General features: G+C 43.4%; 1 protein-coding gene across 10 annotated transcripts; it reads right to left on the bottom strand.

Moving 5' to 3' along the window:
* Positions 1 to 1835: 1835 nt before the first annotated feature.
* On the bottom strand, positions 1836 to 27702 carry SAMD13 (sterile alpha motif domain containing 13). 10 transcript variants are annotated; one of them, XM_079981750.1, is made up of 5 exons: positions 27552 to 27702; positions 25431 to 25518; positions 18881 to 18965; positions 10766 to 10877; positions 1836 to 2039 (listed from the first exon to the last, which is right to left on the bottom strand). In XM_079981750.1, exons 2-5 carry the CDS (start codon positions 25447 to 25449, stop codon positions 1896 to 1898), a joined length of 360 nt encoding a protein of 119 aa, XP_079837876.1. In that variant the 5' UTR covers positions 25450 to 25518; positions 27552 to 27702; the 3' UTR covers positions 1836 to 1895. The 10 variants fall into 10 exon arrangements, with proteins under 10 accessions (XP_079837876.1, XP_079837877.1, XP_079837878.1 ...); XM_079981751.1 differs by lacking the exon at positions 25431 to 25518 and having other exon boundaries at positions 27552 to 27701; XM_079981752.1 differs by lacking the exons at positions 25431 to 25518; positions 27552 to 27702 and adding an exon at positions 26617 to 26732.

Genomic DNA, 27702 nt, shown 5'->3' with positions numbered 1-27702 from the left:
CACAGTTCATAGCTCTGCGCAATTTGAATGCTGCCAACTGTAAGCAGTTGGGGCTTCAGGTAATACTCTGAATGTCCTCAATGATTCATTGATCAAACTTTTTGGGAAATCTGCATGATGGATCAAGATGCAGCACTTTCACTTTTTTGTTGTTATCGGGAGTTCCTATGCTAAGTAGAAGAAATCCCAATATGGATTTCACAGAAGCGGAAGTTTCTCCCAACATAGAAAAACAGCAGGTAGAAAATCTTCATTTGCTGAAGTGAGGTTGGTTGCAGTTCTGAAAGTTGCAGTATTAAGGTTTCTTTCAATATGGAGCCAGGGATTGTGGTGGTTCACAATGAGAGATAAACACTTTGAAATAAAAGAAAGCTCAACACCAAACTGAATCAAAACACAAGCAACATCTTTGTTGACTTAACAAGTCTGCAGTTAAAATAAGGAACTGATCAAAACAGACTGAACTACAGTGTTGTCCTTCAACAGAAATTCACAATAATAAGACAGCATCCTTTTGCTTTTCGGAAATAGAGGTGTTCAGCTCATAAATGCAGTCATGTTGACAATTTTTTTTTACAGCACCATCAGAATACAATATTTAAAAATATGAAAGAGATGTCGCTTTTAACACTTTCCCAGCAGAACTGTTAATAAGTTATAAATTAGAACAAGAACAAAACAAAATATGTCTTACAGAGCAACACAAACTGTTATTTCTTTTGAAAAAAAACCCCTGCTTTTCACAAAACATCTTTTAAAATTCAAAGAACATTAGCACAAAGGAGAAACAACAGAGGAAATTTTACAACCCAGTTTCACCTCTGCGCAGCTGATTCTGCTCTCAAAAGGTGCTAGGCTACTCATATGCACAGCGTTAAACATTACAATATGCTATGAACAAACCTTAATAAGGTCAAAAATAGGACCCCTCTGCAAAAAAAGGGTGATTTTGGCAAATTTGGAACCTCTTGCTAGTGTTACAAAGGAGCTGTGACTCTAAAAAGAAATGTCAGCTTCCGCTGATCCACACCCTCCCGATTCACTTTCAAATCCGAGCACAATCCACTGTGAAATAATTTTGTGCAAGCACCACTGAAGCAAAAGGGAATTGTGCAACAGCACTACTGAGGTTCAGTGGCTATGTTTTGATGCCACAGCAAACTAGAGCTTAACACGAGCCCAAGCATCAAACTTTCTCCAACCCTCTCCTGTTCTGGTGCAGCCACAAGGCGTTGGAAAGCTTCTTCCATTTTTTTCACAGCAGCCTTTTGCATACTCCTAACTGAGAAACTGTGTTTAATCTTAACTATGGTTGGATCAAGCTGGCACAAACCATTGTCAACATTAACCAAAGTTTTTCAGCTGGGAAAACAGAACAGGCTGTGGTTAAAGCAAAGCTAGAAGATTCCCAGCTTCTTCTTGTGGGTGCACTAGAGAAGAAGGAAGCGTAGAAGCTCGAGGTTCACCTAGGATTGCTCCATCCCTATGCCCAATGAGTCACATGCAAGAGATATTTATGGTGAATAGCATCCTTACCTCTCAAACAGTAATTCTAAGAATCAGTGTTTTTTGTCTAGCTTTCCGTTTTTACTTACCTTTTATCTCATTGAAGAAAAACTATTGAGCTGGTCATATACTTGATGGAACAGTGAGAAACTCATCCCTCCCATCAGTTCAATAACCACCATACAGCATATTGCTAAAGCTATCCAATAGGATATATCTATAAATATATATTTATATATATTTATATCAGTGCCATTTTGGTTTAAACTCTTTATGTACACATACAGTCTTTTTTTCTTTTTTTTTACAAAGTTCCATCAACAAGAAACCAAAGTTGCTTATTTATTCTGAATACCAGAGACACAACATGGTCCCCATCTGACAGTCCACTATAGGGAAGTGTTCTTGAGATGCTGTGTCTGTAGAGGCTTTACGTGATATTCATAGATCTTCAGTGCAGGTCCCAGTTTTAATGAAAGTCCAGTCAGCACATCATTCCTCGTCATCAACAGTAAAGATTTCCCATCAATTTCCTAAGGGTGGAAATCAATAAATATGTCAGACAATTTATGAAAGCAAGAGGGTGTCAAAAACCTCAAGAAAGTAATGCACCCGGAAACTGGAACAGCTTGCAGAGTCATCACCAGGTGCCCAGGTCTGTACTGTGGCCAAAGGGGCCAGCATGGTCTTCAGATCCAGAAAATGCTACTTCCCCTTCCTCTGAACAGGCTAGGTCAGGCTCCCTCAAATTCAGCCCTCCAGATGTTTTGAGACTACAATTCCCATCATCCCTGACCACTGGTGCTGCTAGCTAGGGATCATTGGAGTTGCAGGCCAAAAACACCTGGAGGGCCGAATCTGAGGAAGCCTGGGCTAGGTCTAAACCAAGACTAAGGTTCCATGCCAGTCAGAGGAATTATGTGAGAATGAGTATAGTCCCTGAGATACAGTTCTACTTCCTGTCCAAATACTTCCAGATCATTCCTGAGATTACGTGACACTGAGGAACCATCATGGATCTGGTGGTTCTCAGAGAGGACCAGAAAGTGTAAAGTAAGGGAGAAATTAAATAAAGGAAGAGCTTCCTGCGAGTGGGCAACTCATGTATAACAGTAGCTTCTGGTCTTTCACCTGCCAGCTTCTTTCTTTTGGTATAGTCTGACTTAGTGGATGGGAACTCCAAGAAAACACAAAACCTTCCACTGGTCTCCAACCACCATTCTCCCTCACATTCCACACAACTCCCCCAAAGTCCTCACCCCCCCCCATTCTTATATGCCCCTTTCCTGAACGCTCCTTTCTGGTAGCTTTTTTAATAATAAAAAAATCTTGTCTCTTGTGCACCTCCAGTTGGTGTAGAAGCAGCTCTAGTGAACTGGGAGCGGGTGATGCCACATACAGGAAACCTCGATTGACCCAAATTTACTCTTATGGTACAGCAGCTGTCAGAAAGCAGCCAAACACGTGACTGTTAAGGGCAGTTATTGGATTGGGTATAGTTTTCTTACCTGCCTCAAACCTCAAACTGCTATGGTGTCTTTACTTACAACACTTACCCCTGGACAGCCTGTATAGTATATCAGTATAGGGGCAGTGTTATGAGCAAGAATCATATATAAGTGCTTTTCTTTTTTTAATGAGGTTGCAATACTCATATCTTAGTGAAAGTGTGGTCTCTGTGCAAGCACAAAATGGCTGCCGTGGGCAGTCAAAAACCAGTGAGGGTACTAGATACCAGTGCGTACTGTCACACCAAAAAGCTGTCACACCAAAAAGCTGTGTGTATAGCTTGCTTGAGGAAGGCACACCATGAGATTCTGTGTGGAGTGGCAGTATACTGACTGGCCAATTTGTACCAATCTGAGATTCCTTATACTTGTGATTTACATCTTATATTGGCCTGCTAATTAAAAGGCCGTGCTGTTATTTGTTCCCAATCCCTAACACCTTAGACTGAAAGTGTGGCATCAGCTAATATTAAAATAAAACTTAATCTTGATAAGAGTTTAGCATTCAAAATGTAACTAATGACACATACCTGACTTTATTTTCAATTAACTTTAATAGACTATGCTTTGCATAAATCACACATGGCAAAAATGATGTTGACAAGCTAAACTTGCATCTATGAATTCAGTATTTTATGAGCCTAACATGCCAATTAGGATCCCGCCCCTGCCTGTTCTGCTGTGGTCAGATTCTTGCGATTGAATAAAATTTATTGTTCAAGCTCTCAGGCCATTACAAACAAAATACATGAAGATGTAACCAGTATTAGTAAAGCCACAAGCATGTCCACATTTGTAATTACAATAACCCACAAAAATTCTATACGCAGAACCCTTTTCAATTATAAATATGTATGGCTTTTAGCTTTTCAATTATAAATATGTATGGCTTTTAGATATAGAGGTCACAAATGCTGCCACTCAATGAGAATGAAAGATCTCTGGGTCCATTCAAACAATGCTTGTTGACTGGAGATGCAAAAACATTCTAGGAAGAGTAGGTATTCACAATTTGTTTCTGCGGAGAATGCAGGCTGAATAAGGTCCTTTAACAACTTACTGCCACAATAGCTGCTGCCCAAATACTTATTCAGGGAAAAATGCTGACTGAACCAAAAACATGAGGTACCACTTTTGAGCTGGGAAGCAAGCACTTCATCTTCCCAGCACTTAGTGGACAGACACCTGCAATGTTTCTCTCTCTTCTGACCCTGCTGGCTAGTCCACAAGCAGCACACAACTTTCAACTTTTAGCATAAGCTAATCCTCATACATACCCTTTTGGTTTGGGCAGAAGCGACACAACAGAGTGATGTGCCATTTTATGATGCTGAGTCAGCATCATAAGCCTGATCACATGCAGGTGCCTGTGTTTGATCTCACAAAAGTGAAAGGATGCAGACTTAGGGAACCGGGTGGTGTATTCACCAGGAGACATCATTACTAATCCTCAGTGCTTTGTTTTCCCCCCTCTGCCAGAGTGTGTCAGAGCGCAGTTCCAGCACCTCTCAGGTGGGCACCATTGCACTCTATAGACACCTTCACCTCTCCACTTGGAAACCTGAGCTTTCATTGGGTGAGATTCTCAGGCCTCAGATTGCATTCAACAAAAAGGGGCTGTAGACATGCATTGTTGTGAGGCTGAGGGTCCAGACCGCATTTAAATATAAAGAAGTGGGATCTACAACAAAATGTAGTACTGTTCAGGATTCCAGCCAACTCCGTTCCACTTCCTCCTCCCTCTCCAGTTTTCAGTTCCCTCCCCAACAGTCAGTCAGCATTCTATCACCACTGAAAACGCTCAGTTCTCATTGCGTAGTAGGGATCCCCCAACCCTGAATTTTATTTTTGGTACTTCTGCAACTGTAGGGGTTCATATGATGTCATGAGCAGGGCCAATGGGCATGGCTAGAGAAAAAGAGCTTTGCAGGCCAAGTGTGACTTGTGGGCTGAAGTCTCTTCACGGATGCCTAAATAAAGCTCATGATGAGACTGGGGGAAGCTTTTCTAATAAGCTATTGCCCGCCCAAAGGTTTGCCCAAACCGCCAAGCACCACAAAGCATTTCCACCAGCCCATCACACAATGCGAAACACAGTACAAGTTCCTAATAGGCTCAGTACCAGTTGCCCCTTACCAATTAACAGCCGGGAGCCCTTCAGTAACAGATGGGCTGCTCCTCAACTTCAACGCGTTCCTTGCCGTCCACCACAATTCTCTTGGTTACAACCTTTTTGCCGTCCACAACCTTGCTGGTGGTAATGATGGACTTGAACCTTCCTTTCCTGCCACTGTGGAGAGCAGTGCAGGAACAGCCGCCGGTGATCTCAGAGCCAAAGGAAGTGAAGCCGGTTCCTGCAATGGGGGACACCCCACTGATAGAGACAGAAAAGCTGCTGTCGCTTCTGGTTCTTCTTCTTCCGTGGTGGCCTTGCTGGTTGCCCGAAATGTCATCAAGCAGGTCATCAAAGATATTCAAGGAAAAGGTGTCCACCCCCTTGCGCACATCTAGGGGGGATCTGTGGAAACTCGGTTCAGTGTCGAGGTGCCCTTTGTCTCTCTCCTTGTCTCCAGACCCACCATGTCTGCATGTACCTCTGCCTCTTTCATGCCACTCTCTCTCACGTCCGTTTCCTTTGCGGGATCGGTCATAGGCATCCCTCTTTTTAGTATCAGACAAGACCTCGTAAGCTTTAGAGAGCTCTATGAATTTCTTTTCTGCTGCTTCCCTGTTCCCTGGGTTTTTATCTGGGTGCACTTTTAAGGCCAACTGCCGGTAGGCTTTCTTAATGTTATCCGCAGACGCGGTTTTTTGCACTCCCAGAACCTCGTAATAATTCACCATCTTCTTCCAACAGTCTTAAGCATAAATATCCGCTTCCTCTGTTCCTGGCAAATATCTGAACAATATTCCGATTACGTCCTGGCACCTGGTCAGTCTCACAGTTGAAAGGTTATTAGTACATTTTCCAAAAGAAGGCAGGCCTGAAATAACATGAGGCGCTACATGTCTTTGTGTGCACCACCGTTGCTCAGGGTTTTAACAGTGATATCTGGGGCACTGACAAACAGGTTGGGGGCAAGGGGGAAAGCTGTTTCAACATCCAACGACTGATTTCAAAATGGTTCAAACAGTCCACTGTCAGGGAGAAATTGTGACATCGCTATGACATCAGCCAACTGCTAGGTTTCAGCCATTTTCATTTGCATACTGCAATTTCATTGGCTATGAGGGTGGGACGCTCGCCCTTCAGAATTCGATGACATCAGAGAATAACAGCAGTGTAAAGATGAGCACAGCTGTAAGGCACTTTGATTTTGGAAAGTGGCCAGGGGGGTTATACTTTCTGCTAAAGTACAAGATATGAAAAGATCTGCATTTATTCATATACAGTACCCACGTAGCCAGCTGCATTGCCAAGATATATGTTTTTCATAGGCAGACATAATAGCAAAGCTGTAGACACAGCATGTTAGCAACTTGTTGGGATAATTTTAATGAAAGAACTATCTTCAGATAATGAAAATTAAAATTGTATAATTTCCTTTGAGGTTGTTGGGGTGTTTTTAGAAGCATGCAGAGCAGATGGTATCTGAAAGGATCGTTTCAAGTATGAATGGCTCCTGCATTTGTATCTGGCTGGCTTCTGCTCCTCTTTAGTAAAGTTTTGACATCTTCTGGTTTGCTGATTTTCACTTTGGTTATTAACAGGGAACTTTTCTTGCCTGCATATTCAGAATCCCAACAGCATCTTGAGCTTTAGCGAACAACTCAGGGTTAGAAGTGCTTATACTCATCCACAATAAACAAGCATCCTGAATTGTGTTCTTCTTTATTCTCCTCCCTACAGGACCTCCCTTTAGCAACATGGATTCCACTCCCACCGAATATGTTCACCAACTACTAGTGGAAGGTGCAATCTTCCACCCACAGTTTTTCTACAGCTGTGGTGACTATACACTGCTCGCAAACCAGCCATATATAGGGAGAAGACTTCACACCCCACGAGCATTGTGGGAGTAGCCGATTTCTGTTCACTCCTTCAGACAGATGTTAAAAATCATTATTTATCACCAAGTGTTCCTTGATAGCCGGGCTCGTTGCTTTTGCTCTTGGTGTTGTATATATCCCCTCTAGCCTTTCAAAAAAAACCCTTGTTGATATTTTGCCGTTTTGAAATTAATTCACTATTAAACTGTGCTGTGCTGTTTCAGTTTTGTTTACTTATTAAGAATATTTTTGTACAGCTGTATCATAAAAATATCAAGGTGGTGGGGTGAAGACAACTGAAAATGCAAGTAACCATTAAAGTGACTGGCTAGTTAAACAGCTGCAAAGTTTTGTAGGACTAAGTTTTGTAGGACTAAGAGTAGGGAGACCCAGGTTCAAACCCCTGGTTACGAGGTTTTCACCTCCATTTCATTTTCAGGAGTGAAGCAAGGGTAAGTTTGGCTAAAGCTAAGGATCATGGGAAATTGCTCTCCTGCCTCAACCTCATGTATAGTCTTGCAGCTGATTTCCCTATGTTTGACCTCCTTGCCAGCAAGTTCACAAGGATCCAGAAAGTTCATTGACTGACTCAGCAGGGTTGCTAGGTTGCAGTGATGGCAATAAGGCAAAGCGATTGGTAAACAAAAGGTCAGCAAATAAATGTAATAAAAGAACAGACCTTCCCATCTAATTAGTGCCCAGCCGGAAAGGGAGGGAAGCAACTGGGCGGAATGAGCCAACACAATCAACCCAGTCATGTTTGTGCCAGTCTTGTAAAGATATTACTGCAGCAAAGTAAGATGAAGCTGTAGAAAAGAAACTCTTACACTGTTGTGGTAATGAATGAAGGGCCCCTGACGGAAAAGGCAGGAGTACAAGCATACCCTAAGAGAGTCAGCAAAAGGTGTGTGGCTGGAACAGTGTGGGTTATGTTTTGTCTTTGTAAGGCTGCTGTTACAGGCTGGCAACCTCAACTGGGAGTTCTGGATTGCTAAAAGCTGCCTTCCTACCAGAAATTCCTGAAGATGCCATAATTTCCCCACCTCTGCACCAGAGGGAGGCATCTCTGGGCACCTTGCCAAAGCTCAAAATTCTGCTAGGGCCCTCCCCCCCCCAACCCCCTCGCCTCTTGGGCTCCTGCTCCTTGCTGTGCTCCAATTGCCCGTTCCCCCTGTCCTCTTGGAACATGCAAGCAGCAAGGAGGCAAAGCATTGCCTTTCCCATTGCTTGCCTCCTCTCCCTCTAGGTAGCTGTGCACATTTGGACCAGAGGAAGCTAATGGGCTTCAGAGCCGAGGACATGGATCTAAACAGGGATGGGCCCCAACGCAGGGGGGTCACTGTGTCATCCTCAGGTCACCTTCATCATCGCTGCTGCCAGAACATCCTCCCATGCCAAGGCAGTGCTCTCTCAAGGAACTGCACACACCACCAATCAAGCACTAGCTCCTTCCAGGGTCTCTGCGATTTCAAGGCTAGCAGTTGATGCCAGTCTAATTGCTGGTCCTGCTGTGCCTTCCCAGCCAGGCTTCCTTGGCAGAAGAACCTGGAGGATGCCTTACATAAGAGGTCCGGATGAGTAAATATACCCTGCTGGGTAAGCAGGGTTTTCATCACATGGCTAATCCAAACACGGCAATTAACCAACTTACAACTGTAGTACTACGGTTATGCAAAACATATCAACAGCATCCGACTCAAGTTATTACTTAGTGTTAGCTGCATCACAGAGTCAGTCTGAAAGCAGGTCTGTTGATCGACACCAGCCATCATACTGGCAGCAGGGTTTAGGTTGGCCCCAAACAATTTTTGGGTACCAGGACTTAAGACTCAGGAGATTCCAAGTGCACCGCTGAGCGTGGGCAGAACACATTTCAGGTAACAACATCGTCATCCATCCAGCATCAGGGGTCGGAAGATGTGATTTCAAATCAACCTCCCATCCCCTCTCTTTTTTTAGAAACTGAGGATAGGGGCAGCCAGGCTTTCTGATGTCCCCAGCTACAGCTTGAAGCAATCTCCTTTTGGGCCAGCGCACAGGAGGGAGGAGAGTGGTTGTTCTGACACAGCTTCCCCTAACCAGGTATCCTCCACTTGTTTTCGAACAACCACAATTCACATCAGCCCCGCCAGTTTGGCTGGGAAAGGCTAGTCTCCTGTCTACGAGAAGATATTCATTCCTTTCCAAATCTCCATTTCGGGTAAAAGGCTCAGCACTCTTGCCTACCCACAACCGGGTCCTGGAGAAATCCACACAGAAACAAACACAGGCACGACTCCAAATCCATACTACAACTGAGAGTGAAGACGAAAAGGATGTGCGGAGGTTGAACTGCTAACAGAGCAGCAGTGCAGCAAGTGAAGATTGCTGGGTTTCTTCCACAAACCAGAAGTCATGCGTGGGTTGAATTTGGCAAATGCAAGGACAGCACAAAATAAATAAAAATAATAAACAGTAATAATAATAATGTGATTCAGCTCACCTTTAAAGGTAAGCCTACGTAATTTGTGCTTGCTTGACAAAACAGTACACGAACTGAAACACAGTCATCCTTGGGGAGTTACACCAGTGAAAGATTTGCTACCTTGGTCCAGTATACCTGAAGGAGCGTCTTCACCTCCATCGTTCTGCCCGAACACTGAGGTCCAGCGCCGAGGGCCTTCTGGCGGTTTCCTCGCTGTGAGAAGCCAAGTTACAGGGAACCAGGCAGAGGGCCTTCTCGGTAGTGGCACCCGCCCTGCTGAACGCCCTCCCACCAGACGTCAAAGAGAAAAATAACTAAACTTTTAGAAGACATCTGAAGACAGTTCTGTTTAGGGAAGTTTTTAATGTTTAATAGGTTATTTTATTTTAGTGTTTTGTTGGAAGCTGCCCAGAGTGGCTGGGGAAACCCAACCAGATGGGCGGGGTATAAATAATAAATTATTATTATTATTATTATTATTATTATTATTATTATTATTATACCTGAGCCCTGGCCAGCATAGCCTCACCTCAGCCAGGTTGAAAGACTTATGCTAGCATATTCCTGGCTGAACCAGAAGGAGGGAACTAGACCAGCTCAGCTGGGATAGCTCACGACCCACCTATTACTAACTTGCTTAGTAATATCCATCTGGGTGGATCTTGGGTTTGGATTATACTGTAAATGCATCCATTTCATTTTTGTTGGCACTCCGTTCCATCCCGTTTGGTGTGATTTTTTTCTTCTAAAAAAAGAATGCCCAAAATATTTGCATTTATATTGTATGCATTTCCCTCAAAATACACATTTTCCCATGCTTTCCCATGCATTTTATGAGCATCCAGACGGTAAAACACATATTTTTCTGTACCCAATACTTTGCGCACCTAAACTGCATTGCAAAATGAGTAATCAGATTGGGAACTGTGTTTTGATCTGCCAGCAAGTTTGAGACTGTTAAACTGGGTGGAATTGCTGCCTTAAGCGTTATGCCCAAGTTCACAAATGTGGTAGAGCCAGGCAGTTTTGCCAATAAGCAATCCTAGACATGCCTGCTCAGAAGTTAAGTCCAGCTAAGTTTACTGGGGCTTACTCTTAGAAACAGTGTGCATAGCCTTACAGGCGTAATCATACAAACATGCCCCTCCCCTCCAACTATGCCATGTTGGTCTTCTAGAATAGAAGCAAAGAATTCAACTAATTAATCCTTCTGTGACAACTGCCTACACTGCTTCTTAGGAGTGTCCCCAGGCGCATAGGCAAACAGTTACAAGGTGGATTGTCCAAACAGATTTACCTGCTCTTGAAAAGCATGAGCCTGTTCTTCAAAGCCCACTGTTCTGAAATAATTCACCACATCTGTGACCGCCCAGTCAGCAGGATCAGGTGGTCTTCCATTCTCTACCAAGCTACGAAATTTTAAAAAATGCAAGCAAATGTTAATATTTGTGCATCACACACAGGTACCAGGTGCTGAGTAACTTATTGCTCCCTATAAGTAACTTATTGCTCACCATAAGGAAGGAAAGGCAAGCTTACCTGCGTTCTAACCCTCACAACTGCCTTACCCAGTCAGAGTTGGTCCGATTTTAAGCCTGCGCTCTTCTTGGGTTAAACCAACAAACTGATTTCTTTCTTGTGCTTCCAAGGCCCAAAGTCAGGGGATTTTCCACCAAAGACCCAAAGTCAGCTGGGCTTACTTTACAAGTGGGGTAGAGAGTATTTCTCTTTGTGAAGGAGATCCATGTGAAAAAATCAACTGCTGCCCCTCCACAAACAAAAGCAAACACACTGTTGACCAGGCACAGGCAAACTCGACCCTCTAGATATTTTGGGACTACAACTCCCATCATCCCTGACCACTGGTCCTGTTAGCTAGGGATGATGGGAGTTGTAGTCCCAAAAGAGCTGGAGGGCCAAGTTTGGCCATGCCAACCCATCTTTGCAAGTCACATGAAATTTGGGCTGCATGAAATCAGGCCCAGGACCACATGGGCTGCGGGTTTCCCACTACAGAGCTGCCACACCCAACACATGTAAACTACATTCAGAAGTCGTATGCGAGACACGTAGTCAAATTTCCTGTGAAGATTCGTTCTCGTTACGCAGCTGCCCCTGCAGCCACCTTGCAGAATGCAAGCACAGCATCTTGGTCTTCTTTCAAGAACAGCTTACAATAACAGTTAAAAGCTTGTGGAATTTGTGCAACTCTGTTCCAGTTCAGGTCAGACAGGCCCTTTCATCCCTTTGAACTTCCAGCACCCAATGAAGACTTTTTAAAAAAAAATTCCAGCAGCTATTTCAATTGATGCCTGATGTTATAGTTTTAAATGATATACACACATACACTGTATCTTTGTTAAACCACTTCGACTCATTGAAGTGGTATATAAATTATTATTATTATTATTATTATTATTTCTTATTTATTGAATTTATATACCACCCTACACTTGCGAGATCTCAGGGCAGTTCACAGAATAAAATCAAAATATAAAACCACAAAATACATAGCCAAAATAGAAACAGCAACCCAATAACCCCCTCCCCCAAAAAACCCACATTTTAAAAGGGCATAGGATGTCAATCAAATCAACCAAAGGCCTAGTTAAAAATGAATATTTTTGCCTGGCGCCTAAAGCTGTATAATGAATTATATAATTGTTTAAATAAACAATAAACAAGCTTGTGTACGTGGGATCTTATCTTGGGGCAGCTGTCCCTGAACATGCATCAACCTTGGGCTTGTTTACATTATCCAGGAGCCATCCTGAGGTTCTAGGGAGAATATCAGCTGGGCAAAATATGGGGCTTCTTAGTGTTTTTTCCCAAGTAAGCGGCTCCAGGGGCTTAATTAAGGCATTTCCTGCATAACTTCATGATGAAAACAGCCATTTTCTGTGCACGGCTCTTGCAATCGCAGAAACAGTGTCGCTTACAGTGGTATTTTTTGTTTCTTTTTTTAAGACAGATGTTTTATGCCAAGCTAACCCAAACGGTGCACCTCAAAAAGCTGAATTATATACCCAACCAAATATTTGTGTGTGAGTTAATTTGCATGCTTTGTCGTACAATGTTTATTATTCTGCATAATTTAATCTGCTTCACTAAGGAGATGTGTGGATCAATGAGCTCCTGCTTCTTGGAAATTTTAATCCATCATTCCTTTGGCCTCCGAGATTCACCACACCCTTTCAAGTAAGTCATAAGGACTAGAAACCCATTTGATTCTTCTAAGGCAAGACTCTAATCCAGAGGCCAGCAAACTTTTTCAGCAGGGGGCCGGTCCACTGTTGCTCAGACCTTGTGGGGGGCCAGACTATATTTTGAAAAAAAATAATGAACGAATTCCTACGCCTACAAATAACCCAGAGATGCATTTTAAATAAAAGGGCACATTCTACTCATGTAAAAATACGCTGATTCCTGGACCATCTGTGGGCCGGATTTAGAAGGCGATTGAGCCGGATCCGGCCCCCGGGCCTTAGTTTAATCACTACACCACACTGGCACTCCATGAAGTATTAGTACATTAGAATTTCTATAGCACTTTTCAGTATTAAAAACACTTGGCGTACATGACCTCAGTCGCAGGCACTGTTAAGGAAAGGCAATATTGCCGGCCTGCTCCCTTGACCTAGATGAACAGAAGGGCATGACAGAGTTCTGGAGGTTCTGGCTACGCAAGTGTAGCATGTTCAGTGCAATTTGGAAAAGCGTAACAAAGATTACTACAGAAACCTGTTGACTCCGCTATTGTGTATATGCTTATATCTGAAATGCAGTCCTTTATGTACATGAGCCAGCTGCTACAGGAATGCAGTAAGGCTGGTCTGCTGAGTTACCCATCCTCAGCCTTGTCATTTTGCACTGGGAATGGCATGCAACAGGAAACAAACAGAACCGGAACCATTCTCCTCATAAACTGGCAAGCTGTACAGTATCTTCTTTTCCTGCTGCAGGGACTTGGGGGGAATAGCTCAAAAGCGCACCCATAAAAGCAGGAATGTGTCAATCCAATGGAGCGACTGCAATCCTAAATAGATGCCAGCCTAGCATAATCATGGGGTTGGTGGCTGCACCATTCCATGCTCCATGGTTGCATATTAAATACAGTAGACTATCAATACCGTACTGGTCCCTGCAGATGGAACGGGCGAGCTAAATATCAATTTCCTGACGTGCTAAACTGGCCCACACATTCATGCTTATGTGGATGCAGGGCAGTTTATAAAGGTTTTTTCATAAAATATCCTGCTTTTATACGACCGTTTTACTGGTTTTATATTGCTTTTTTTTGTTTTAATGGAATTATTGTTTTTATGTTGTGCAGCACTTAGGGGGATTTCGAAACCATTAAATGGTTTGCAGAGGCATTTAAATAAAATAAAACAAACCAAAGAAGGCGAAGCTTGAGGGAAACTGGAAACTTTTCACACATGCAGCAAATTGGACACTTGGGGACAGACACACACGTTGTTCACACCCCCAGTATAGGCTATACTTGTGGTAGCTGTGAGACTGCTCACAAAGCCGAGAATCAGCCCAGAGAGAGATCAAACAACCCAGCCAAAACTGCCTGGGAAAACAGTAGCAGCAGCCCACAACCATTACGCCCAAGAGAGGGACTTTGTTCCAGCTCAGTGGTTTTCAACCAATGTGCTGTGGCACCCTGGGGTGCCTTGAATGATGGTCAGGGATGCCGCGGGCCAACATTGGCCTCTGTCCCTCTTTCCTTCCCTCCCTTCCCTCTGATGCCCTCTCACGTCTCTGCCTCACAAAGGCTTGCACAGCTGTTTCTTGCCGCAGCCCTGCTACAAGCTCTGCAAGTGAATGGTGCCTCTGGGGCTGGCCAGGGGTGCTGAATGCCAGGAGCTGAGGCAACCTTGGAGTAAGCAAGCAAGCAAGCAAGCGGGCAAGGGAGCACAGCAGGCCAGTCTACCAGCCCTTGCTGTTGGGAATGGACAAATGGGAGGCCAGGCAGGCACTGCGCTAGCCTTTCTTGTGCTAGTTGTGCAATGTCTGCAGGCTGTGCAGCGCCCGCTGCTGCCACCCAAGATGAGTCATGTGCTAGCCTCACCTTCACCTTTGGCCATTCAGACTGGGGGCGTCCTCTTTCCAGGCCCCTGTGGGGCAGTGTGAGGAGGCACTTCTCTTTGGGGCAGGTCAGAGACCAGGGGCGGCAGCAGCGGCTGCCTGCAGGACTCCCGAGGGGAGAGGAGAGGAGGCTGAGGGAACACCCCACAAAGGAGGGTGTTCGAAAAAGGGTGAGATGCTGTCGGCTCTGCAGGCAAGGGGTGACACATCTGGGCTCCTGAGCCCCACAGGGGTGCCGCAGAAAGAACGCAGTTGGTCATGGGAGCCGCGGACTCAAAAAGGTTGAAAACCTTTGTTCTAGCACAGTTGAAAGCCACAGCCCAATCTTTCCAAAAGGTACTCTGAGCACCAGCCACGGGATTGAGAAGGGAACCCTGAACTGCTGACTTCTCCTCAGGGCTTTATGCCTCTTCTTTTGAATAGGTTTGCAATCACTGGTGGCATTCGTTGCTTCAGAAGCAGCAGCAGCCACCTCAGCAAAACCCTGGCAAAGGGCGGTTCAAGTACATTAACTTTATGCAATGCTGCTGTTATGCTGGTTAGAACTGCAATCATTAGGCGGGGGGGAACCCTGCTAGTTTCTTCTCCTTCCATCTCTTCTATTGCCATCATGTTGCAGTAGTAAATAGTCTTGCTTAGGCGGCATTCACATGACAGTTTATTCAAGTTTCACATTATATTTGAGCTTTTATGGGATGTAAAAAGCCACTTCCGCAACTACAGTGGAATACAGTTGTACCTCGGGTTAAGTACTTAATTCGTTCCAGAAGTCTGTACTTAACCTGAAACTGTTCATAACCTGAAGCACCGCTTTAGCTCATGGGGCCTCCCGCTGCCACCGGAGCATGATTTCTGTTCTTAACCCAAGGTACTATTTCTGGGTTAGCAGAGTCTGTAACCTGAAGCGTATGTAACCTGAAGCGTCTGTAACCCGAGGTACCACTGTATAGCACAAATTTAGCAGTCAATTCCACATGGATTCCCCACCCCCCACAGAAGCAAATAACACATAGATGAGAACTGAACTTGGCACTCTAGTTCCAGAAGTGCTTCTATGCCGCGTGTAAGCTCAAATATAATGCAGAGCTTAACAAAGGGGGGGGGGGGATGGAATAAGCTGCCATGTGAATGCAGCGTTCAAACAACAACAGCCCAATCCGCCCCACCATGGACTGACATCAGTTTAAAATCCTACTTGTAATCACTGCCGCAAAGTGACAAATACTTAATAGAGGAAGACATACATCACATGTAGGCATCTAAAAGTCAGTTTCTGCACTAGCTAATTATGCTTCCCCATAGTTTCTTTTTTAAAAATAAAAATAAAGGAATGACTCCATTAGCATCCAACTCCTAATCATAAGAGCCGAAGGGCAAAGGATTTAATCTAAGCTGGTCTGGTTTTGATTTCCTCTGCTGCGAACCTGATACAAGGCTACTAATTGAAAGGGATTTACAAGAGGGTGCTTAGAATTGTAATACATGGATATTTGTTACATATTAGCAGATTGCATTGGTTATCTCCAAGCAGGAGTTAAAAATTAATGGAAGATGCTTGCCAAGACTGGAGCCTACGAAACATGCTCTTTCACCATCTTGTGGTAACTACATGAAGTCTATGTAGATAAGTTATGTACTTAGGTATTACAACATAGCTTCATCAACATAATGCCTAGAGAGCTGAGACAGAAAAATATGTGCATCTAAACTGGCAACCTAAGCATCAGGATCACAGCCAACAAGGGTTATGCCCATACATTATGTTATGCATTTATCAACCTTCAGGGGTGGGTCCCAAACTTAGAATCATAGGATTGTAGAGCTGGAAGGGACCCTGAGGATCATCTTGTCCAACCCGCTGCAATGCTGGAATATGCAGCTGTCCCATGCGGGGATCGAACCTGCAACCTTGGCATTATTTCAGCACTATGCTCTAACCAGCTGAGCTGTTGAACTACAATTCCATTCAGCCCCAGGCCAGTGGTCAAGGATTATGGGAGTTGTAGTCCAAGAACATATGGATTGCCACAGGTTCCCCTTCCCCAAGTTTGATGGATGCATAAATTATGCAACATGTAATTTCCACCTATGCTATCGTATTATAAACTAGTATCTAAAATAATTAGTCCAGCAAATAGCAATCATGTTGATGTGCAAATGCGAGGTGTGTTCAGATAGGAATAAGGCCAGCTCCCCCAAAGTGTGTATGCACCACCCCCTTGTTTCTCTGATGTGGCTGTAAAGAGTTTGGAAGTTTGCCTTCTGTTTTTGATTAACCACAGCTTATCCAGGCACCTGGACCTCAGAAACTGTTAATCGTAACTATAGTTGGTTTGATACAAAGCACTTTGCAAGTTGCGGTTTAGGGAGCCAGCTTCTTTCAACAAACCATAGTTAAGATTAAGTTCGGATGCAACCTCAAACACTGTTTAATTGAATTAAGCGTTGTCACACCACCTTTCATATGGCAGCAAAAGGCAGTGCAAAATACAAAAGAAAAAAACGTTAAAGTATCAACAGCCTCTACAACAACAGAGGACATAAGGCAGCAATGATCAAGACAATGCAAAACATTGACGTCGAATTCTGGAACTAAGCACTGGCCAAAGTCTCGGTATGTAAGTATGTCTTCAACAGGGGCTGAAATACTAATAATGTTGGCACCTATCTGAGCTCAAGGTGGAGATGTTTTGACTGAGAGGGTGCCACCACAGAGAAGGCTCTTTTTTTCTGGTTGCCCCAAAAGCAACACCACTAGGACAGCCTCCTCAGCTAATTGCAATGGGTGAGCAGAGCAGTAAAGGAGAGGTGCTCTTTCAAGTAACCTGCTCCTAAGCTTTTTATAGGTCAAATCCAAAAAACCTGGTTTGACAGCTAATTAGTATCCAGTGTAATTCTGTTGGGAGTGTGTGTGCAGCATGGCTACCCAGTAAGTAGCTTGCAAACTCCTCCTCCTGGCTATGCCAGAGATTGTGAAAAGCTTCAGCTGCCACTTTCAAAGAACATTAGAACACTTACGAAATATTATATATCAACCCTTTAGCAGCAAGTGCAACTGATTGGATTATTTCAAGGTATGGACTCCACCACTGAACTACAGCTCAGTGGTCTTAATATCAGAAGGCTGTGGGAGTCAGCAAAGAAATACCATCTACTGTATCCTTGTTGACGAACTCTCAAGTGTTTACTATAGGACAAAAATATTTTGTCTCTGTCCAGTATGAACCTATTAGTTCTAGGTCCACGATGCAAAAGAAACTTCTCATTTACCAACAAGGATTACAAGATGCAATCCGATGTCCCTTTCAGCTCATGTAGCTGCAGATGGGACTTCCACCCTGAGACTGTTGCTACAGTGCCACCTCCTGGCAGGCAGTTCCAATTGCACTCAAAGGAACCAATTCCTTATTCGAAATTTCATCATCCAATGGCTTCTCAAACCAAGGAGGATGGCGAAGAGAAGAGGAATAAATGAATTCCCACCATCCTCTTGATATATTCCGTGTCTTCCACAGTTAACACTATGAGTTACTGCTGATCTGCACCGCAGAATGCCTTAAAAACAACAACACTATTGCATTGAAGACATCAAAGGAAAGAACAGACAATCACTATGGCATGTGCTTTGCTAGTAAGATATGGATAAATGACACAACACACAAACCACAGAGGACAAATACTGGCATTTTAATGCCAACTGGGTTGCTAGGCGCAATTTTGGACCAGGTTCATGAACTGAGAAACCGTGTGTGTGTGTGTGTGACCCTATTAATTCTCCTCTGTGACTTTCAATAACCACAAACATGGTGTCCTTTCAGACACCTGATTGAGGTGGCTCTGCTCCTGCCAGGAGAGTTGATTCCTGCAGTCCCACAGCTGTGGGGCTATGTATTTCTGCAAGGGTCATATTTCCTACCCCATGCTATCTAAACATCTACATGAAGCCACTTAATGAGGCCATCCAGGTAATTTGGCATGAGATGCCGTCAGTTGCACAGATTACACCAAACTATACTTCTTATTTTCATCCAGTTCAGCTGGTGGTGGGTAGAAATACTGAATCAAGTACCTGGAGATTACTGACAGACTAGATGAGGGGCCAATACAATGACCTCAATCCCTACAAAACAGGGATGCTATATTGGTGGGTGTTTTTTCTAACCAGGGCACCTTTCAGGTGGGTTCTGGCACCTCTCAGGTGGGCACCATTGCCACTCTAAGAGAACGAGGGAGGTGTTTGTGGTGAATTCCGGCACCTCTTTTCTCGAAAAAATGGCACTGTTCTCAAAATGACTGTCCCAAGGGAACCACTTACTTTTCTGTGTCGAGAGATCCATTTTCCTTGTTCTCCATGTCAATGGACAGCATGGGGAGGCCGGGAGTGTCTTTTATGTCAGGAGCTAGATTAATAAAGATGAGAAAGAAGAAAACTACACTGACTTGGAAGCTATAGCTAAAGAGTACCTCAACAGAGGAGATCAAACTTTGATTTTTTCTCCCTTGAAAAAAAATCGGATAAAATCGGATAAAAGTGGTGGGGAAGCATCACCCACCCTTGAGTCTTCAAATTACATTATCTCTAAAAGAAAACTTGGTAAATTCTGTTTGAAGCTTCAACAAATGATATTGCCATATTGTCAATCAGCATGAAGTGTGTTCCTTTGGCCATGGACTGTGCACTAAGACTTTTCAGTGTCTCAGAAGGGCGCTTGGCAGCCTTTGGGTAAGACCTTTCCCCTCAGACACAGCTCCCCATCTACAAAGACCCAGTACGGTATAGTGGTTAGAGCATCGGAATAGGATCTGAGACCAGAGTTCAAATTCCCATTTGGCTCATTGGGTGATCTTGGGCCAGTTGATGCCTCTCAGCCTAATGTACCTCATAGGGTCGTTGGGATTAAATGAGGAGGGGAAGAATCACGTACACCACCTTGAGCTCCTGGGCGTGGGGGGAAGGTGGGATATAAATGCAGTAATAAATAATGTGGAAATACAAACAATATCATTGTTGTGCAGAGAGGAATGAAATGTGCGATACAATCTACCAAATTGCTAGAGTAAAAATGATACTCAGCTACACTATTTCTTCTCCCCAAAACCAGTCAAGTTACTTGCCACCCTCACATTAAAAAAAAGGTGTAATGTCAGTATCCTCTGTATTTTTCTCATTCCACAGGTGAAGCACAAATAACCCGACTCCCAAACATCATAGAGTTCTTTATGCAACAAGTGAAGCATCAATATAGTGTACTGAATCCAATTGAAATTGCCTTAACCCAGCTGGGTAACTCTTGTGAGAAAAGTACCACATTTTTTCGTCTCTAAGACGCCCCCATGTATAAAACGCCCCCTATTTTGGGGGGCTCAGATTTAAGAAAATGGGGGGAGATATATCTGTGTATAAGATGCCCCCCTAATTTTTGACATTATTTTTTTTGGGGGAACCTAATCTTATACACGGAAAAATACAGTAGGTTTCTCACAGTTAGCATCAGCAACACATATGACAATATACATCCCTATCAGTATGGCGATACTCATCCAGGCCCCACAAAATGGGCTGGGTTTGCATGGGCATATTCATTTCACCTCCACACAGTGATGTTATTACGTACAACTGAACCAGGACCAATACCTTTTCCATAAACACCCTTTGGGATCTCCCGGAGTTCTAGGGCCATTATTTTTTTTAATCAGCAATGAATAGAATATCAATTAAGTTATTTCTCTTGGGCTCCAGTTAGTGAGGTAATTTTAATTTATCCATGTGTATATTTCTTTCCATGTCAACATTTGTGGAAATGAAATACACACACAAGCTGCAGCAACTGTCTTCAGGGCTATAGGTGACACTTTTTAAAGATGTCCTCTCTGCTCATTCCTGCCAAAATGATTTTGGTAGCAATGATTGCAAGCTAGAAGACCTTTCGCCATCCTTGCTAAAAAAATTAAAAAGCAGGGGGTGGACTTCATTTATGGGCTCTGGTATAACTGCCTTTTACTTTTTTTAAAAAAAATGTGGTTTGAATTGAATGTGGTTTACATTAACAATACTTAAGGTCATCCACAGTTTCTTGAGTTCAGACAGAACAGTAAGCTGTGGTTAATGAAAAATATAAGCAATTACTTCCAGTTTCTCTTTGTGGCAATGCAAGAGGAGAAGACGGTTGGTAGGAAAGCACATTAAGTCGAAACAGACACAAAAATGGAGATTCACAACTGACTTCTTTGCCTCAAGGCAGCAGTAGTGAGGTGCTAATCTGAGGGGAAAGTGAAGCTGGGGCAATTTCCTCAGGGAATCAATTCCTTCAACACTGGCTGCCTTGCCAGAAATTGCTATCCTTTATGCACTCAGGGCTCCTTCAAACGTCTTTTTTCATTGAGCTTTCATGATGATTTGTCCTCATGATGGTATCGGGGCAATTAGTTCTAAGGTGAGGGAGAAGCGTGTGCATGGACTGCTTCTTGGTGGCTCTGCAGAAGCAAGACACTTTTCCCGCCATTTTAGCAAGCCTGGAGAAGTCAGGGTAAGGGGGACCTTCGAGCTTGCTCAGAGCTGTAGCAAAGCAAGGCTGATTTGCAAGTTTTGCAGCTGGGTTTTCTAGTCTTTCTAGGTGGAAGGTCAGCAAAAAGGCAAGAGAAGGCAGCTGAGGAAAGAAGAAATAGCTACTCCACTCCTGTGATGTAAAAAAAATAAATAAAACAGGCAAAATAAACTTTTTCCTGGCAAGTGGGGAGGTCAAGTAATGCTATCCATCGTTAACCTGACTGAAAAAGCAGAGAGAGAAATTCAAACCTGCGAGTTTGTTTTGAGTTGCTGATTTTATAGGTAGACAAAGGCAGAACTATTAGTTAGGGATATTGTTAACTTATTAATGTGAGTGTATGTTGGGTTTTTCTTAAGGATTATTTGTTGTTTCTTGATTGCCTTTAAGTCTCTTTGGAGAGAGAGGTGGGGACGGATTTATCTTGAAAACAACAAAATATTTGCTGTGACCATATTACTACTACTACTACTACTACTACCACCACCCTTGTGAACAGAATAAAAGGTTTTCATAGAAGTGAGAAAACTCAAGATTCCATTTTTCATGGTTCTCTACATCTGTATTTTCAAAGTAGGCATGAAGCCCCAGGTATTTAAGATTTGCATATGTTTATGCAACTCAGGAGAGACGTCTAATCCCAAACCAGCTTATTTGGATAGATCTCTCATTTAAGGATATAACCAAACGTTTGCTGTTGTGGGCATGAAATAAAACCAAATGATTACTTTTCCCTCATGAAGGCAGTGCAGAATTCTATTGGTACTCCCATCCATCCAGCCATGGCCAGATGCAAAATAATAAAAAAAGCCATTATGAACTGTTAGTTTATATAGAGGTACGCGGTAATTGTCCCTTGGTACAGATCTGCATCCCTGCCAAAAGATTTGAAATCCAGTCATGTCCAGGCATCCCTATGGGCCGTTAGCCATGACTGTATACACATTCCTCATATGGTTTAACATCAAATGTTTCTTTTCTCTTATTCATTTATTGCACCAAAATTACATGTTAAGAATGAGCCCCAAGCTAAGAAGTAGTGAGGTGTCCGGCCAGGGAAACAGGTCACTACTGACCGACCCACACTCTGTAACATAAGCATGCCTAAACAACCAGGTCAGACAGTGCTTTGGGTACATATGAGATGTTATTTGCCACCCACCCAACTCACCACAGCTGGTCAGGATATGTTTGTATTTACAGGATGCATGAGACTCTATATGAGGTTCTACCCAGCTCTCTGTATGCTCAAACACATTACTGGACATAGGGCCCCAAATTAGCAAGAATCCTGGCCAGCCCTTTTTTATAGTTTTGCAGATTTATGTAGCTGTAGCCTAGGGAAAGGTAACATTATTAGCTTGTTCAAAACATGGCTTAGCATGACCGACACCTGTTTAAATGCCACTTGCGACTTTATTGAAGCGCAGCCTGTTACGGCGGGTGTGTGAACTGAAAAGCAGAGGTTTCTTGGTGGCGATTCCAAAGCTTTGAAAGTGCTGTCTGCTCCTGCAGGGGACTGTCGGTTTGTTAGGATCATTCATCAGAGGTCCTTCTTGCAGGTAATCTCACCATTAGAGGTAACCAGATCTTTGCCATGGTAACACCCAAACTCTGGAATGTTCTGCCCAGAGCTCCCCACTGGGCACCAAATTTAACACTGGTTTAAGGTGCAGGGTTAAAAATGGTTTTTAATTTGCCCAAGCCTTTTTGCCTTAGTAAATTTGATGCTGCTTGGAGTTTTCGAAGGTTTTTTTCTTTTTCTTTTTTAAACTGCTTTCCTGCTGGTTATCAATGTGCAGTCATACCTCAGATTACACACGTGGTCCGTGTGGGAGGCATGTTCGCAACCCGCAGCATTCGCAGCCTGAAGCGCCATGTCTGCGCACGTGCATGGTGTCATTTTGCACTTCTGCGCATGTGCCGAAACCCGGAAGTAACCTGTTCCGGGACTTCCGAGTTCGGCACGGTCCGCAGTCCGAAAATGTGCAACCCACAATATTCATAAGTTGAGATATGACTGTATTTTTTCAGTGTCTGCTTCTTGTTACAGTATTTGTTTTGATTAGCAGGAGCCACCCTAAGAAATCTCTCAACCAGCTTTATAAATAAGCAGGTAGGTAACTCTGCCTTTGCCCAAACTGCTCACCTCCTGACACACACACACAGGCACATATAAACACACACCACATTTCCCCTTGCTCCCGTGCACCAACAGTTGTGATTTGTTCTTGAGAGCAATCCCAGGGTCAATTCTGGCTGTACTATGTTAAATTTAGAGAAGTAAGCACAGGGTTTTTTGGGTTTCTTTTTTTGAGTAATATGGAAAAGAGGGTTCAAAAGGCTGAGGAACGGAAAGGACTATGAATTTAGAAAATGGGAGACAAGGAACACAGAATTATATGGATATGCATATACTGATGAAATGGGAGGAGACCCCAAGTCTACTTCTGTCTGAGAAATTCATTTTGCCAGCATCTTGAAGCACAGATTTATTTTTATTTCATAAAATGTATACACCACTTGAGTGAGGGGAAAAACAACCTTCAAGGCAGTTTACGAAATGATAAAACAAGAAAACCAAAATTACAACAGTACTTTAAAACATACAAAAGTGAAAATATTAAAACAGATTAAAATTACCTTGGCTTTCTCAGCATCTGGGCAGGCTTGTCTAAACATTAGCGTTTAAGAAGGTGCCAAAAAGAGTACGGTGAACGCACCTGCTCAATCTCAATAGGAAGGGGGTTCCTAAGTGTAAGTGCTACCAAACTAAAATGATCAAGTTCTCACAAATGAGGAATGGGTATTATGCAGCACCTGTAAGCAGCGCCAATTCCGTCAATTGGCACAGTCAAGTGGAGACATGTGGGGCAAGGCGGTTAGGCAAAAGATTCCTGCACTGTAGAGGGCTGGAATAGATGACTCTTATGGTCCCCTTCCAATGCTGTGATCATGTAGGTAAACTGATCCTGACTTCTTAAGGGCTTTATATACTAATAGGTTTTATATCTTCAAGGGAACTGGCAAGATATCACAGCTTTCCTCCGAGGAGTTCCAAGGAGGCACATGTGGTTCTCTACACAAACACCTCCATCTCATCTTCACAACAACCCTGGCTGTTATGTTAGGATTGACAGATGGTGACATGCCTAAGGTCACCTAGAGTTCGTGACTGAGTAGGGATTTGAATCTGTGTTTTCCCAAGTCCTGGTCTGAGATTCTAACCACTACACCATTCTGGCTCTCATCTTTGGGTGTGATCCCATGCATACACCTAAAAACCAGACAGCCCAGCAGCCTTAAGTCCCATGGTCAATGGATGAGGCCAGTTTGCGCTTCCCTGCAGTCCAGAGTCTTGCTGGCCAGAGTGATGGGGAGAGGGGGACCTGTGATGCCCCAGAGAACAATCTGATTTAGCACACTTACGGTATCTTAAAAATCTCGGAACTGTCAAGTTTGCCCGATACTGTATTTGCAATTGGCACCCATTCATTCTTCCTAAACATTTTCCACACAAATAATAAATTAGCACTGGAAAACCTTTTGCCCTGAGTGGGGAGCATGCTGTGTGCAGCTGCTCCTTCTCTAGCTGGTGGATGGGGATAGGATCAGTGCTTCCCCCCCAGGGGGTATTCAAGGATACGCAGTACCAGCACCTCTTTTGTTGTTGTTAAAAGGTGTGGCACTTGTAGTAACAACTTCATGGTGAGTACCGGCACCTATTTTTCTAGGAAAAAAGCACTGGATGGGATGGTTTCCCCCTTGCCATGGCATTCTTCCTGAGAGGCATGAAGTGAAACCTTGGTGTCCTGGTCAAAGGCTTTCAGCTCTGGAGTCCCAGGGTTGGTTGGTTCGTTGGGGTGTGTGTGTGCCTGTGTGCATGTTATTACAATATGTTGTAAGCCACCTTGAGGTTCATTTAATCAAATAGTGGGCTATAACCCTTCTAAACAGGTAGCTAAAGAAACACATATTTACTTAAGAGCAACAGAAGATACCTACAGTAAGATAATGGTCAGTGAACACAACTATTGGCTTCAAGTTCTTAACCTAGCTACACTTTACTGGAATTCACAGGACACTTCCTAAACAGTATTTTTTTAAAAATAAACTTTTTTTAGTATAGAAAGAACACTGAAATACCATGACCCGCGTTCCAAAGTGGTCATAACCTCAAGCAAGCTTAACACAATCCTCATTCTCAACTGCCACAAAGAAGAGTTCAGAGTTTTAAAACAGGATCTCAGAAGTTTTCCATATTAGGTGCATCTAATGTGTTTGTTTTGGATATAAAGAGAACTCATCTTTTTTACTCACACCCCCTCATTCTTTCCATTCTGAAGCTGCTCAATTATCCTCCGTGAATTTCCTTCCAGTAAGTTCCCTGACTGCCTGGGTGTTCTACCTTTAAAGCAACAACAACAACAACAACAACTGCTTAAAAGCAGCAATATGAATGTACGTAGTAGGCACAGGGAGAATTTAGTGTCAGTTTCCTTGTTTTATATTGTGCACCTGAACATAGGCTGCTTAATTTATACTTTTGAAAAACACAGCTGAGTGGGAAGGGAGTAAAGTTTGGGCATGATGCTTTTGTAGGTGTGTCGTAACTTTTAGTGCCAAAAAAGCTTTCTGTCTCTAGTCTATCCTCAGAAATGTTGTGAGAATTGGAGGTGAAATCAAGCAAAACAATGTTTTTATTTTATTCTTTAAAAAAACAAACACCCCACACAGATAGAGAAGTAAGCCTGCTAAGAAGTCATTCATCTAATGTGTAGTCCTAAATCCCTAAACAGCTTTTAACCAAGAAGCTGCAAAGCTTTTAACATCCTTCAAAGTGCCAACACCATGTTATGATGAGAGGAAGAAAAAGAAGCTTCCCACACACCATGCAAAACAAACTTTAAAAATAATGCAGCAATGCAACTAGAATTCAAAAGGGATTTGGAATAAACCAAATGCTAACATTTTCTTTCTTTCTCTCTGCAATGATTTTGGAGGGGATCAGTTGCCTGAAGGGAAACATTTAATGAAAGATTGTAATTAAAATTTATATATATATATATATATATATATATATCGCACATCAGGGCTCCTCCACTTTTCTGCTCGACTACATCAAAGCTTCTCAAGGAGGAACAGAAATAGCTGGTGTTTCCATAAAACGGGAGGGGGTAGAAATCACTACAGTACTTGTGTTTTCACAGCTTTCGAGTGTGTAGTAATCCTCCCTGAACATATTTTCTTTATCCCTTCGGGATCATACTCGGTGCATCCCCAAGTCTTGCTTTTCCAGTTTTCGATTGGCTAAATCTTCCTAAACACACATTCCAATATCAAACATGCCTTTTTGAAAAGCAGCTGCTTTTAGGGAAGCGCTCACCATTAACTGGGTCAGGAACAAAGAACTGGGGGTAGAGGGGGAGGCAATAATTAAAAGGAGTGGGCCAAACAACAACAACAACACCCATTGCAAACGGAGCACACAGCAGAGCTCACTTACCTTTTTTCATTTATACATGCATACATAGCCAGCAAAAGGCTGCCTTCCTCCCAGCACAGCGGCAGCCACATGCAGAGTTCCAACTAGAACACGGGGCAGCCAATCAGAAAGAAGCTGTCATGGCGGGAGGCATGCTGGGAACCGTAGTTCAGAACTCCAGAAACCTGCCGCTTTGGGGGAATGAATCGTACAGTATTTATAGACCCGATGCGAAGGTTCTTGAGCTATATAAGGAGAGGGAGCCGTTGGAGGGCGATTGGAGCTGCTGAGCACGCTTCCTCGGGAGTAAGCTCCACTGAAATCTGTGGAAGAGGCTTCCAAATAAACGTGCTGAGAACGAGGACGTTAAAAAGAAAAGGAAAAAAGTCTGCAAACCCGTTGCTTGTGATCCAACATATACAAACCACGCATTTATAGATGCGATAAACGCTGGAATGAGGGCGGGTGGGTGGAAAAAGTGAAATGGGTGGGGTGGGGGCGCTGAATGAAAGCAAGTTTGGGCTTGAGCAAGGAACTTAAAAAGTATTTATCCTGAAACAACTTTTCCTACTCTTAACATTGCCAGCCTGAAAACGGACGTCTGAAAACATGATTTTAATGACCTACTGAATTGGAGGACAAAACATTGTAAATGTCTTCAAAAGAGGCTTTGCTGCAATTGGGGGGGGGGGGGGTGGCGCTCAAAGCTCATTGAAGGAGGAGTGAGAAATAAAGTAGAGCTCTATCTAAACACGTGAAAGCAATGAAGTTAAGGAACCATTGCTATTTTGGAAAGTAAAAGAAAGAAAGAAAAATGCTGTGGTTATGCCTTACTCGCAGCAAAGGCAAATCGCTTGGAAACCCGGGAGAAGTCGTGACAAACCAAACCCAAAGTGGAGAAGGCGTTTTCTCCTCGTCCACCTGCCTCCTAAGGCCAGTAAAGGGCTGCTCCTTACCTGGCTCCATGGATTACACGAAGCTTCTGCTTAAAGCAGCTCAAGACATAAGGAATTTCGTCGCCCGGGATTACAATCAGCCACCTGCCTCTCTCAAACCAGGTAGGCCGCTGTCCTTCTGCCCCAAAATCAGAACTGCTCTTCCTAAAGT

Source organism: Podarcis cretensis (assembly GCF_951804945.1).
Source record: "Podarcis cretensis genome assembly, chromosome: 6".
Lineage (NCBI taxonomy): Eukaryota > Metazoa > Chordata > Lepidosauria > Squamata > Lacertidae > Podarcis > Podarcis cretensis.
This window is presented reverse-complemented; position numbering and strand designations above follow the sequence as displayed.